This window comes from Elephas maximus, chromosome 17, assembly GCF_024166365.1.
Source record: "Elephas maximus indicus isolate mEleMax1 chromosome 17, mEleMax1 primary haplotype, whole genome shotgun sequence".
Classification (NCBI taxonomy): Eukaryota; Metazoa; Chordata; class Mammalia; order Proboscidea; family Elephantidae; genus Elephas; species Elephas maximus.
This window is the reverse complement of record NC_064835.1, coordinates 33,821,667-33,836,761: the sequence shown is the minus strand read 5'-3', so window position 1 is coordinate 33,836,761 and position 15,095 is coordinate 33,821,667. Positions and strand designations below refer to the sequence as shown.

At 42.5% G+C, this 15,095-nt stretch overlaps 1 protein-coding gene across 4 annotated transcripts in view; it reads right to left on the bottom strand.

The window, feature by feature from the left end:
• TMEM45B (transmembrane protein 45B) overlaps positions 1–14,557 on the bottom strand; it is a 49,353-nt gene extending 34,796 nt beyond the window's left edge. The window contains exon 1 of one of the 4 annotated variants that reach the window (XM_049856261.1): positions 14,332–14,557. Coding sequence is in view for 1 of the 4 variants with exons in the window: in XM_049856258.1 (XP_049712215.1) it covers positions 3,423–3,475 (53 nt within the window). In the remaining 3 variants the exon portion in view is untranslated. Of the gene's footprint in view, positions 1–3,422; positions 3,794–13,867; positions 13,950–14,162; positions 14,259–14,331 lie in introns of those variants that run through there. The other 3 variants (XM_049856259.1, XM_049856260.1, XM_049856258.1) reach the window with 3 other exon arrangements.
• Positions 14,558–15,095: the final 538 nt, after the last annotated feature.

The following is a 15,095-nucleotide window of genomic DNA, read 5'->3' as shown; positions in this document are numbered from 1 at the left end:
ATAAAAATTACAGCTGAACTAAATGAATTAGAGAACAGAAAAACAATTGAAAGAATTAACAAACCCAAAAGCTGGTTCTTCGAAAAAATTAACAAAATTGATAAACCATTGGCCAGACTGACTAAAGAAATACAGGAAAGGAAACAAATAGCCCAAATAAGAAACGAGTTGGGCCACATCACAACAGACCCAACTGAAATTAAAAGAATCATATCAGATTATTACGAAAAATTGTACTCTAACAAATTTGCAAACCTAGAAGAAATGGATGAATTCCTGGAAAAACACTACCTACCTAAACTAACACAATCAGAAGTAGAACAACTAAATCGACCCATAACAAAAAAAGAGATTGAAACTGTAATGAAAAAACTACCCCCCCAAAAAAAGCCCTGGCCCGGATGGCTTTACTGCAGAGTTCTACCAAACTTTCAGAGAAGAGTTAACACCACTACTACTAAAGGTATTTCAAAGCATAGAAAATGATGGAATACTACCTAACTCATTCTATGAAGCCACCATTTCCCTGATACCAAAAGCAGGTAAAGACATCACAAAAAAAGAAAATTACAGACCTATATCCCTCATGAACATAGATGCAAAAATCCTCAACAAAATTCTTGCCAATAGAATTCAACAACATATCAAAAAATTAATCCACCATGACCAAGTGGGATTTATACCAGGTATGCAAGGCTGGTTTAATATTAGAAAAACCATTAATGTAATCCACCATATAAATAAAACAAAAGACAAAAACCACATGATCTTATCAATTGATGCAGAAAAGGCATTTGACAAGGTCCAACACCCATTTATGATAAAAACTCTCACCAAAATAGGAATCGAAGGAAAATTCCTCAACATAATAAAGGGCATCTATACAAAGCCAACAGCCAACATCACGCTAAATGGAGAGAACCTGAAAGCATTTTCCTTGAGAACGGGAACCAGACAAGGATGCCCTTTATCACCACTCTTATTCAACATTGTGCTAGAGGTCCTAGCCAGAGCAATTAGGCTAGACAAAGAAATAAAAGGCATCCGGATTGGCAAGGAGGAAGTAAAATTATCTCTATTTGCAGATGACATGATCTTATACACAGAAAACCCTAAGGAATCCTCCAGAAAACTACTGAAACTAATAGAAGAGTTTGGCAGAGTCTCAGATTATAAGATAAACTTACAAAAATCACTTGGATTCCTCTACATCAACAAAAAGAACATTGAAGAGGAAATAACCAAATCAATACCATTCACAGTAGCCACCAAGAAGATAAAATACTTAGGAATAAATCTTACCAAAGATGTAAAAGACCTATACAAAGAAAACTACAAAGTACTACTACAAGAAACTAAAAAGGACCTACTTAAGTGGAAAAACATACCTTGCTCATGGATAGGAAGACTTAACATAGTAAAAATGTCTATTCTACCAAAAGCCATCTAGACATACAATGCACTTCCGATCCAAATTCCAATGTCATTTTTTAATATGATGGAGAAACAAATCACCAACTTCATATGGAAGGGAAAGAAGCCTCGGATAAGTAAAGCATTACTGAAAAAGAAGAAGAAAGTGGGAGGCCTCACTCTACCTGATTTCAGAACCTATTATACAGCCACAGTAGTCAAAACAGCCTGGTAGTGGTACAACAGACACATAGACCAATGGAACAGAATTGAGAACCCAGATATAAATCCATCCACATATGAGCAGCTGATATTTGACAAAGGCCCAGTGTCAGTTAATTGGGGAAAAGATAGTCTTTTTAACAAATGGTGCTGGCATAACTGGATATCCATTTGCAAAAAAATGAAACAAGACCCATACCTCACACCATGCACAAAAACTAACTCCAAGTGGATCAAAGACCTAAACATAAAGACTAAAATGATAAAGATCGTGGAAGAAAAAATAGGGACAACCCTAGGAGCCCTAATACAAGGCATAAACAGAATACAAAACATTAATTACCAAAAATGACAAAGAGAAACCAGATAACTGGGAGCTCCTAAAAATCAAACACCTATGCTCATCTAAAGACTTCACCAAAAGAGTAAAAAGACCACCTACAGACTGGGAAAGAATTTTCAGCTATGACATCTCCGACCAGCGCCTGATCTCTAAAATCTACATGATTCTGTCAAAACTCAACCACAAAAAGACAAACAACCCAATCAAGAAGTGGGCAAAGGATATGAACACACACTTCACTAAAGAAGATATTCAGGCAGCTAACAGATACATGAGAAAATGCTCTCGATCATTAGCCATTAGAGAAATGCAAATTAAAACTACGATGAGATTCCATCTCACTCCAACAAGGCTGGCATTAATCCAAAAAACACAAAATAATAAATGTTGGAGAGGCTGCGGAGAGGTTGGAACTCTTATACACTGCTGGTGGGAATGTAAAATGGTACAACCACTTTGGAAATCTATCTGGCGTTATCTTAAACAGTTAGAAATAGAACTACCATACAACCCAGAAATCCCACTCCTCGGAATATACCCTAGAGAAATAAGAGCCTTCACACAAACAGATATATGCACACCCATGTTATTGCAGCTCTGTTTACAGTAGCAAAAAGCTGGAAGCAACCAAGGTGTCCATCAACAGATGAATGGGTAAGTAAATTGTGGTATATTCACACAATGGAATACTACGCATTGATAAAGAACAGTGACGAATCTGTGAAACATTTTATAACATGGAGGAACCTGGAAGGCATTATGCTGAGCGAAATTAGTCTGAGGCAAAAGGACAAATATCGTATAAAAAAAAAAAAAAAATCGTATAAGACCACTATTATAAGATCTTGAGAAATAGTATAAACTGAGAAGAACACATACTTTTGTGGTTACGGGGGCGGGGGGAGGGAGGGAGGGTGGGAAAGGGTTTTTTACTGATTAATTAGTAGATAAGAACTGCTTTAGGTGAAGGGAAGGACAATACTCAATACATGGAAGGTCAGCTCAATTGGACTGGACCAAAAGCAAAGAAGTTTCCGGGATAAACTGAATGCTTCAAAGGTCAGCGAAGCAAGGGCGGGGGTTTGGGGACCATGGTTTAAGGGGACTTCTAAGTCAATTGGCAAAATAATTCTATTATGAAAACATTCTGCATCCCACTTTGAAATGTGGCGTCTGGGGTCTTAAATGCTAACAAGCGGCCATCTAAGATGCATCAATTGGTCTCAACCCACCTGGATCAAAGGAGAATGAAGAACACCAAGGTCACACAATCACTAAGAGCCCAAGAGACAGAAAGGGCCACATGAACCAGAGACCTACATCATCCTGAGACCAGAAGAACTAGTTGGTGCCCGGCCACAATTGATGACTGCCCTGACAGGGACCACAACAGAGAACCCCTGAGGGAGCAGGAGATCAGGGGATGCAGACCCCAAATACTCACAAAAAGACCATATTTAATGGTCTGACTGAGACTAGAGGAATCCCGGCGGTCATGGTCCCCAAACCTTCTGTTGGCACAGGACAGGAACCATCCCCGAGGACAACTCATCAGACATGGAAGGGACTGGACAGTGGGTAGGAGATGCTGATGAAGAGTGAGCTATCTGTATCAGGTGGACACTTGAGACTGTGTTGGCGTCTCCTGTCTGGAGGGGGGATGGGAGGATAGAGAGAGTTGGAAGCTGGCAAAATTGTCACGAAAGGAGAGACTGGAAGGGCTGACTCATTAGGGGGAGAGCAAGTGGGAGTTTGGAGTAAGGTGTATGTAAACTTGTATGTGACAGTTTGACTTGATTTGTAAACGTTCACTTGAAGCTCAATAAAAGTTAATAATAATAAAAAAAAAATTCTAATACTAAAAATTTTTTGAAAAGTCATTATTTAACTGAATTACAATTTAATGAAACTTTGGATAGAATGGAATTTTTGTGGTTTTGCATAATGCATCTAAACATTGTCAAAATCTGTGAAGGATCTTGAGAAAACCTGGAAAGACACTTGCTGTCTCTACTTCCTCCTCCCTCTTTACCACTACACTGATTTGTCATTATAAATGTCATCAAATGAACTCTATATTAAGTCCAATGGAAATCTTGAAAATCATACCTTAATAGACCTAACTTCTGTTCTTGATGCTACTCTGCAGTTGACATCATCAAATAGTCACTTATCTTTGAAATTATCTACACCCTTTGTCTTTCATGATACTACTCTTTCCTGGATCTCTTCATCCTCCACAAGGAAGCCTTCTTCCTCTCCTTCAAGGGGTTCTCTTCTTTTGTTTCTTAAACACTAGCCATCTTTAGCACACTGTTGTTCTCTTATGTATCTGCCTATAGCAAAAACTCAGACAGTCCCAAGGCTTAATTACCACTTGCATGCTGATGACTTCCGTAATTTTGTCACTAGGCTTGACCTCTTCCCTAGGTTCCAATAACCTGCTAAACAGATGGACACACATATGAACACAAAGCTGTTTTTTAGATACCTCAAAGTCAACATGTCCAAAGCTGAATTCACCGTTGTCTTCCTTCCCCACCAAATCAGCTTCTCTTCCTGTATCCCAAACTTGTGTAATGGCCTAACACCCAGTCGCCATAAAGCCAGAAACCTGGGAATCATCCTAGGCTCCTCTTCTTTCCTCGCCATGCCCCACAGTGTACCAGTTCCCCCAAAGACTAAAAAATCCTACACATTTTGCTTCTCCAAATTTTCTGCTGTTCTCTCTTTCCTTTCTATTCCTACAACACTTGCTTCATTTAGGGTCTATCTTTTGTCTGAACTGCTGCAGTGCCTCTAGTCCTGCCCTTCATAAATCCTTCTTCCACCTTGCAGCCTGAGTCATCCACCTAAAATGTAAATCTGACTACACCACTATGATATTGTTGTTCAGTTGATTCCAACTTATGGTGACCCTGTGTGTGCAAAGCAGAACTGCTCACAGGGTTTTCAATATTGTGACCTTTCAAAGCAGATCACCAGACCTTTCTTCCTAGGTCCCTTTGGGTGGGTTTGAACCTCAGAGCTTTTGGCTAGTAGTTGAGCACTTAACCCTTGGCACCACCCAAGGGATCCACTACAGAACTTAAAATATTTTGTTGGCTAACCATCACAAAAATCCTCACAACTGGACCAATAAGCAACATCATGATAAACGGAGAAAAGATTGATGTTGTCAAGGATTTCATTTTATTTGCATCTACAATCAACACCCATGGGAGCAGCAGCCAAGAAATCAGACAACACACTGAACTGGGCAAATCTAGTGCAAAAGACCTCTTTAAAGTGTTAAAAAGCAAAAATGTCACTTTGCAGACTAAGGCATGCCTGACCCAAGCCATGGTGTTTTCTATCACCTTATATACATGTGAAAGCTGGGCAGTGAATAAGGAAGACCAAAGAAGAATTGATGCCTTTAAATTATGGTGTTGGAGAAGAACACTGAATATACCCTGGACTGCTAGAAGAAGGAACAAATCTGTTTTGGAAGAAGTACAGCCTGAATGATCCTTAGAAGCGAGGATGGCGAGGCTTCATCTCACATACTTTGGACATGTCATCAGGAGGGATCAGTCCCTGGAGAAGGACATCATATTTGGTAAAGTAGAGGGTCAGCGAAGAAGAGGAAGGCCCTCAATGGGGTGGACTGACACAGTGGCTGCAACAATGAGCTTAAGCATAACAACAATCATTAGGGTGGTGCATGACCTGGCAGTGTTTTGTTCTGCTGTACACAGGGTCACTAGGAGTCGGAATCAACTCAACGGCACCTACCAACAACTGCCACCACCACACTGAGCATGTAGTCCATATTCCTTTGCATTGCATATACCCATCACCTGGCTATTTCTCCATCCTCAGCTCCCATTTCTCACCACCAAGGACCTGACAGTGGAGTCTCTGCTCATGCTATTCGCTCCACCTAATATGTCCTTTTCATTTTTCTTCACCTCACTCACCATTATTCATTTTTTAATACTAGGGCCTTAACTCCTCTAGAAAGCCTTCCCTGAACCTCCAGGTTGGGCTAAGTGCCCCACCTCTGTGCTGCCTGCTATCTTATACATACCTTCATTATTATCACTTACCCTATCATATTAAAATGACCTACTTGTATATGTCTTATCCACTAGACCACATGGCTCTGCAAGAACAGAGACCTTAACTTCTTCATCTTAAACACTGCATGGCCTAGCACAGAGCTTGACATATTGTGGAGTCAAGAGCTACCTTACCTCAAGCAGTTTGGCCTTTGTCCCTGGCCTCTGTGAAATAACTCTTAAAGTAGTTGGGCTACATTGGCCACACCTGAGAGTTTATATTAAGGCACAGTTGTTAAAGTCACTAACCAAAAGGTCAGCAGTTCGAACCCATCAGCTGCTCTGTGGAAGAAAGCTGTGGCAGTCTGCTTCCATAAAGATTTATGACCTTGGAAACCTTATGAAGCAGTTTTACTCTGTCCTATAGGGTCACTATGAGGTGGAATCTACTCCATAGCAGTGAGTTTTTTTTTTTTTTCTTTTTCTTTTTTTGTGAGGGTTTTTTGTATTAAGGAGTAGGAGCTGGTTTGGAAGCCCACCTGGTAACCAAAAATGTGTTCATGATGGGCCAATAAAAGCCAAAAACTAAGGTTGGAGGATGCTTCCTGAGGGAAAGAGTCCTGGAAGGAGAGCTTCCTTAGGAGGGACATGCCCTTTGCTCTCGGGACCTTTCCAAACCTTACTTGCAGGGGCAGATTATCCACTAGGCAAGGCAAGCACAGTGCTTACCTTGCTTACCAGATCATCCGTAGTGAACAATTTCACGTTTTTTTTCACCACATCAAAGATTCTGCTTCTATCTATGGCTGGCATCTGTCCCTCTCCCAACCCCACGGCATCTTCCTACAGAATCAAAGCCCCTTTTCAAATTTACTGTCCCTGACAGGGGCAGATGACCCAGTAAGCAAGTTAGGCACAGGCTTACTTGTGCTTACTTACTAATAGGACCAACATGGTGTATCATCCTGGAGTACCAGTTTCACTTAAAGATTTTGGGCAGAATGTTTCATGTTAAAACAGACAGCGATATATTTTGGGGTAGCATGAGCTTTTTTAGTGTTAAAAGAACCTTCAGCTTGTGCCAGTCTGTTATCAGCCAAGCCTCCAGGTCCTTGAGGAAACAAGTTCTATTGTTAGGGTAATGTTTGAGAAGGACTGATCTACAGATTATTATTTTATACTGTATAATAGCTTTTGTTCTAGAGCCTCACATATAAAAACAAACAGCCCCAGTGTGACCAAAGCACAGGAACCATCCTAGGAACAGGGAGAAGAGATGGACTTTCATCTTAGGCCTCTGTTAGATTAGAAAATCTACACTGATAGGCAGGGTAGGTATTCCAAAATGAGTACAACTCTGCACTTTGTACAAAACATACCAGATGGTAAATAAAGGTGTGGGGGAGGAGGCAGCAGGACAGTGTTAGAAGAGATCAAAGAGAAGCTTTGGACCAAAGGAGGGCCAGATCAAAGAAGGAGGAATAAGGGGAAGGGAAGTACTGGCAAGACATGGAACATGAGGAAAGAGAATTAAAACAGCACTTGGCTGAAGATGGGACTAGTGTGGGGGTTTGGATAACTGAGAAGGAGAAGGATGGGAGGATAAGGAAACTGGCAGTGCTGGAGACAACAGGAGATACTAAGTGAACATGCAGGGTGATAACCTAAGAAATAATTACCTCTTTGGTAAGGTGTTTTACGGAGAGTTTTCACCCGTAGAAATTCCATCTAGAGACCTGGTAATTTGAAATCTGCCAAGTCTTTTCTTACAGCTGTTCCACACCCTTAAATTTGAGAATGAGGTAGCATCATCCAATAGGAGGTAACATAAAAGATGCAAGAGCAAATAGCAAAGGAACAAATAGGAAGGGCTAGTTTAAAATGATGGCACAGGACCAGGCAGTGTTTTCTTCTGTTTACACAGGGCTGCTATGAGTCAGAATCAACACAACGGCACCTACCAACAACAACAGTTTAAAATAAATAATGGAGTCAATTTAATTCAACCCACATTGTTTGGGTGCCATCCATACTGTTCCAGGTGCTCAAGGAGCAGAGGTAACAAGAGGGGGGGCCCCAGCCTTCAAGCTCTCTGCAGTCTTTCTTTGAAGGATGACTAAGAAGGAAAAGCCATCAGTAAAAAATCCATTGGTTGGTGGCGAGGCTTCCCAATTAAGAAGTCTTTGAAGGATAAACCAGGAATCATTCCTGTAATATATATTAATGGATCCCTTCTTTTTTTTTTTTTTCATGTGACCTTAAACTTTCGCAGCAAAAAAAGAACAATGAGTCTGCCATAATTTTGATTATCCCTTGTCAGGCTGCATAAGGAAACAAATTGTGTGGATTTGAAGAGTGACTGTGATGGTGAAGATTGTGTGTCCACTTGGCTGGGCCATGATTCTCAGTGGTTTGGCAGCTATGTAATGCTGTAACCACCTGCATAATGAGCTCTGATATAATGTAGTCACCTCCATGATAAGATCTGCTATGAGCTGCCAGTCAGTTGAAAGGGAGTTCCTTTGGGGGTGTGGCCTGCATCAAATATATGTGAACTTTCTGGCAAAGCTCACTGGCTTTTGCTACTCTGGATCCTGCAGCTGGCTCCTGTTCATCTGACCTCTAGTTCTTGAGACTTGAGCTAGCAGTTTACCTGCCGATCTTGGCATTTGTCAGCCTTTGCAGCCTGTGAGCCAGAGGCCTGCTATCTGACCTGCTGATCTTGGGTTTGCCAAGCCCTGAAACTATGTGAGTCAGCAGAAGCCTCCAGCCAGACTCAAAGACTTGGGACTTACCAGCCTCTGCAGCTGCATGAGCCATTTCCTTGATATCAATCTCTCTCTTCATATGTGTATACGCTTCACTGGTTTTGCTTCTTTAGAGAACCCAGCCTAAGACAGTAACCTTCAAGGGCAGAGATTCTCTCCCAGATTTTATAACCAAGGCAGTTTCTTGAGGTATGAGGAAAGTATTTTCCTAATATAACCTTTTAAAGAAAACATGCCCATTATACTTTTCTATCTTAAATTAAATCATCTTCTAAACAACCTGTCAAGACCAAAACTGGCACAATATAAAGCTTCTCCAAAGGCCCTGATTTACTGGGTTAATAAGTATTTTACTTTAGGTGGATAATGAACGCCTTGCAAATGGTCATTCCAAAACAAGTAGTTGTACATGTATTCAAAGAACATTCATTACCCTAGGATCTCTGAGATTTTTATTTTATTTTATTTTTAATAGAACTCAGTGCCCTGCAAGCCATGAGATTCCCTGCATACTGATGATACAAGAAGACTCACAGAGGAGTGCCAGGTCTTCAAGGTGGTGGCAGAGTCAAGGTGGAAATTCAGATTTTGAATCCTGGTTTACCAAGTATTCACCTCACAAGAACATTCACTGTTATACCAATTACATAATAAATAAAGTGAGGTTTTGTTATTAATGGCCTTTTCTCAAACAGGAATAAACTGCTATAGATGGAGCCTCTCTACTGAGAAACTGATTATACTAGAAAGTGGCAAAGCCTGCTCTACTTAATCGCCCTACACGGGCACTCGCCAGCCTCCGAGCCTTGCTCCCAGGTGGAGCATCCAGGCTGCATTTTAGTACACCACTCCTAGACGCGAACATTTGAACAAAGCTTCCAACGTGAAAGGCGAAACCAAAAGCAACATAAAGAGGGACTTTGAAGGAAAAAGAAAAACAAAAATCCACACACATTGCTGGCTGCAGGAGAAAACTTTTAAAATATAGAAAAAATACAGGGTTAATATTCCAGAGAAATAAGAGATGATGCTGCATCTGTGGAATCAGTACAGGGACCTATATAAAAAAAAGAACATTTAGAAGACTCCTCCAAATAAACGTTCTTGGAAATTAAAAATATGATGGTAGAAATTTAAAATATTAACAGAAGACTTGGAAGATTTACTAGAACTAAAAGGCAAGAGATATTTTTAAAAATAGAAAAGGTGAGAGAATTAGAGGACCGAATCAAGGGATCCAACATTGAAGTAATCTAAACTCAGAAAGAACAGAGAAAAGCATGCAGAACTCAAGAATGACCTTTTAGATTGAAAAGGCCTGCAAAGTGCCTAGAACAATGACTGAAAAAAGAACAACACTAAGCATCAAAACCATGAAACTTCAGAATATGAGGAGTAAAGAAAATCTATACACTTCCAGACATTAAAACAAAATACAAAGGATTACAATCAGGATGACATCAGTTTCTCAACAGCAACATAAGAAAGTAGAACAAAATGACACAATGCTTTCAAAATTCTCAGAGGAAATTATCTCTTACCTAATATCCTAGACACACCCAAACCATCAATCAAGTGGGAAGGAAGAAAAATGACATTTTAAATGTGTAAGCTTTCTTCAGGTGGTAAACAGGTTTTGTGAGGCCTGAAACATACAATTTTGGAAGCCCTTTCTAAGAAAAAGAACCCAAAGTAATAAGAAAAAGAACCCAAAATTACAAGTGCAAAAAAGAAAATTGGGTGTGAAAATATTTATTGAGAATTAGAAAAGAAATCACAACACACTAGAAACCTCGAAGTTCTGAGCTCTTTCTTTTAAGATCTCTATAGAAACATTTATCAAAAATCCTTCTTGATGGCAACCTGGCTTTTCCTCCCCACTTAACTTTATTGCAGCACTAATCAGGACCCAGGAGCTTCATTTAGGTAAATCTGCCTCTGTCTCCATCCAGCCTTTCTCAGGAAACTCAAGCAAAACAAGGAATGGGAAAACATGGAACCCGGGAAATGGGAATCCAGTACAAATCCCAGGGTGGTAGTGAGAGGAAGCCCCAGTAGGACAAGGGACCAAAGAATGGAGGACTGAGCAGGGATGTTTCCAAGAAAAAAGAAAACTACCTGATATTTCATTGTACTGAGAGCAAACCCTATAGGGCAGTTCTGCTGTGTCCTCTAAAGTCGCTCTAAATCAGAATCGACTTGATGGCACACATCATCATCAAAGTTTGAGGAAGAATTAGGGATGAGTACTCAAAAAATTAAGCAACTGAAGAAAATGTAGCAATTACTCCAGGGGAAAGGAAAAGGTACAAGAAAGGAGTGTAAAAATCAAGGCATATCACACGGCTCTGCTGTGAATGATATTTACATAGTCATAAAAATGTAAATGCTATCCAAATTCGGTATATCAAAATACAAGGCTATAACTATGTTGGGAGTTTGCAAGAAAGGGAAGTGAACGTGAGCTGGAATGACGTGGAGGTAAGACAGCTAAACGCTCATCCTCCAAGGTAAGGTGTCAACGCATGTTAACTAAAACTAGGAAAAGCAATGCTCAGTAGAACAGTGTGTTATTCAGAGTTATGGTGGTAAACATAAGAAAAACACAGATAAGAGCATTGAAGGTACCTGTGTGGCCATTCTGTGTTTCCACATGAGAACAGACAAGAGGGAAAAAGCAGCTGGAATTCCAAATTACCTCTTTTTGTTTCCAGCCCCAGGAAGGCCTCGGGAGAGAGGGCTGGCTGGTTAAAAGGGAAGTTAAAAGCTAAAATGAAATGTGGAGATCACAGCATTTACCTGTAGCCTCAAATTCTTCATTTTTAATATGTTCTGTATTGTGAATGGAGTCTCTAGGTACTGTAAATGGTTGACATGCTTAGCTGCTGACCAAAAGGTTGGGAGTTCAAGCCCACCCAAAGAGGGCTTGAAGAAAGGGGCTTTTGAAGAAAGGCCTGGTAATCTACTTCCGAAAAATCAGCCATTGAAAATCCTGTGGAGCACAGCTCTACTCTGACACACGTGGGGTCGGCCTGACTTGGAATCGATTCAGTGGCAACTTTTTTTTTTTTTTTTTTTTTAGTGTTGTGAGTAATCTAGTGTTTGTCTTATGACTTATCTGTAGAAACCAACACAGATATGAAATGTGTCCACATATGCATCTATTAGTTGACGACACACTAAGGACTTCAGTTTTCTTACCCCTAATTATAAAAACTTTTGCAATAGCAGGAATTTTGGCTATGGGGGTGGCTCTACATATAAAACTGTACTTACAACAGGAAGATGCGTTTGAGGAAAATACATAGCCTTGGATTACATCCTGTACTTTGACCAATTAAATATGGCGACCAATGTTATTTTGAAGGTTTTTTCTTTTTCTTTACCCCTTTTTCCCCCAGCCCTTGCCAAATCCTGCCTATCACAAAGCGCCATAGGCTAAGATTAGGCCAGAGCCATAACCAAGGACATATTGGGAAAGGCCCCAAATAGAATAACTGGTGTGGAACATGGAGTGTGATAGCTTCACCTCAGCCATCACAACCAGCATCTGCCCGAAGTGTGAGGGAGGAGCCCACAGAATACAAGGAAGAATGCACTGTCTGAGGTGGTACTGCTATTTCCACCTTCCACAGAAGAAGTGAGAGGAAATCAAAGCTCTTTAAAAAGAAGGAAATTGGGCTTTTTTTTTTTTTTTTAAAATAATAAAAGGAATTAAAAATAAAAAGGAACCCAAACTGCTGGGGAAAAAAAAAAAAAAGGAAATGGAATGTTTGGCTCCCACAGTACCAGAACAGATGGTGCACAACCAGAGATAAGGCTTCACCCTCTGCGGATCTCAGGCATCCTCTCTTGTAAACTTAAGGGCCGTGTTCAACAGAGCCTTTTGTGTCAATCCCATGTAATTTCCAGAAACTCTAGGCACTGAGGTAACCACCTTGTTCTTTGGCTGTCGGACTTTGAATCAAGAACTTCACCTAATTAGCTGCAGTGGCCCCATGCCTGCCATGTAGGTATGAGTCTTCCCCATGGTGTTTAACATGGTACAAAACCCAGATTTTATTGAGTATATTACACATCTGGCTCAAAACAGTACATGTTCCTTAGTAACAGTTAGCCATACCCGTTGATACCCGTTGCTGTCGAGTTGATTTTGACTCATAGCCAGCCACCCTGTAGGACAGAGTAGAACTGCCCCATAAGGTTTCCAAGGAGCACCTGATGGATCTGAACTGCCGACCTTTTGGTTAGCAGCTGAACTCTTAACCACTATGCCACCAGGGTTTCCACTGTAAGCCATACAACCTACTAAAATGAGTGTAACAATGCAGGTAAAATGCTGTAGGCATATTAGTTTAAGGCTTTGCCACTTCACGAGCAGAAAGAACTGCAATGTCTACGTGGTCAGGGGTGTGGAGGGAAATGGCAGGTGCCAAGGGAAACTGGGAGAAAGAATGTGAGGGAAAGTGGCACTTCCTGTGACTGCTATAAGATTTTTAAATGATCTATGAAGGTGTATCTTTCCAGTATTGGGGTACTAATCTTTCTTGCATCTCGAGCTAGATCCTGTCTTCAGAGGTTATCTCTGAGGTAACAGTCATCCTAAAACTTCTTAGGTCTAACTCAACATGTTCTACTAGTGCTAGACTTACCTTTTCGCTTGTGACATCGTTGTTGCTCATTCGTCTGTTGATACAGTTTTTGATAACTAAATCATAGCTCAAAGGACTTTATCAGTTGCCTGGCATTATTAGATTCTAGGCTTCCTGGCCTAAGGGAAGGATCTGGTACGCGAATTCGTGGATTGGCACTCACAGGAGAGGCACTATGGGGGGCCTGGAGTAGCCCATAAATAAGGTGCGTACAGGCCCAACCGTGCCTTCCACCAATCTCCAGTGCACAGTTTCATCGTCCCCCACCACGTCAAGGATGTGGTGAAACCCGTGTGAAATAGCTCAGCACAGATTAGCAAGTAAATACAATTAAACCCGTGCCTGCCCTGCTCAACGCAAGGCGGTGCACACCGTGTTTACCGGCCAGTCCGCCCCTGCGCTATGGGCGCAACTTCTCGCACTTACGTGGCGCCCACTGCCAGTCCTCGGAGAACCGCCGGACCTCGGGACCACACAAGAGACTTCACGGCGGGCGTGCCCCGGACCCTCCCGGACGGACACGAGGACAGAGGTGTATCCTTTCAGGCTGACTCGCTGGGGACCCTCAACAGTATTCGGGGCCTCCGGCGACTGAAGACGGGGGTGCGGGCGCCCACTTCCCGGCCCCGGGGGTCTTCCGGGCCCAGCTCCCGCGACCCCAGCACCCCCTCCGGTCCCTCTCCCCCTCCCCGGACAGCACCCGTCCCCCCAGGCGTCTGACCTGCGCCGGTGCCGCCGACCTGTCCCCTCGTGCGCCGCGCGGAGTGCGGGCCCTCCGTCTGGTAGGTGCCCGCTCCACCGCCAGGCCCCGCCCCGGGGCCCCCACCCAGCCAGCCGCTCCGACTCCCCGCCCTCGCCACCGCCGGGGCACTTCCCTCCACCCCCCTGACCTTCTCGCAGGAGGAGCCCCGGGCGCTCCCTAAGGTGTGTGCTCTGGCGGGAGCCGGTTCCTCGGTCCCCGGAGGCCAACCTATGATGCAAAGCATTCACAGGACTCTGCGCATTGGCTATCACACCGAAGGATGTTTCCAAGGTCGAGCAGCCACCGTGAAGAAGCAAGGGAACTAGGCACAGACTACTTCAGCCGAGGAAGGCCCGGGTGGTAGTCCAGGACTGAAAACCCAAACCAGCCAGTTGCCTTCCAGTCACTCTGTTTTATGCGTGTCAGAGTAGAACTGTACTCCACTGGCTTTTCAGTGGCTGTGATCTTTTAAAAGTAGATTGCTAAGCCTTTCTTCCAAGGCACCTCTGGGTGGGGTGGGTTCCATGCCCTCACATTTCCTTAGTAGGAGGTGCTCCCGACCCTTTCTGTCACCCAGGAATGCCTCACTCAGGACTAGAATCCAGTTTTTCTAGTTTGAGCTTGGCGGTTAACTTCACCTGTTCATGGATTTGTTCATCATTCCACTCAACTGGTGGCCGTGGGCTACGCAGAGTTCTAGGTGCTGGAGACGGCATCTGTTAGGGAAACCACATCCCTGCTATGGCAGAGCCCAGATCTGCTAGGGAATGAACGAGTTTCTTTGTAGCACCTTGTCTCAGTGTCCTTATCTGTGAAGGCAGGGGTTGGCTTAGTCATTCCCACCAGGTCTGTTGCTCATAGTCCCTTGTAGAACTACGAGCTAAGGCTGCATGCCAGACCTACTGATGAACC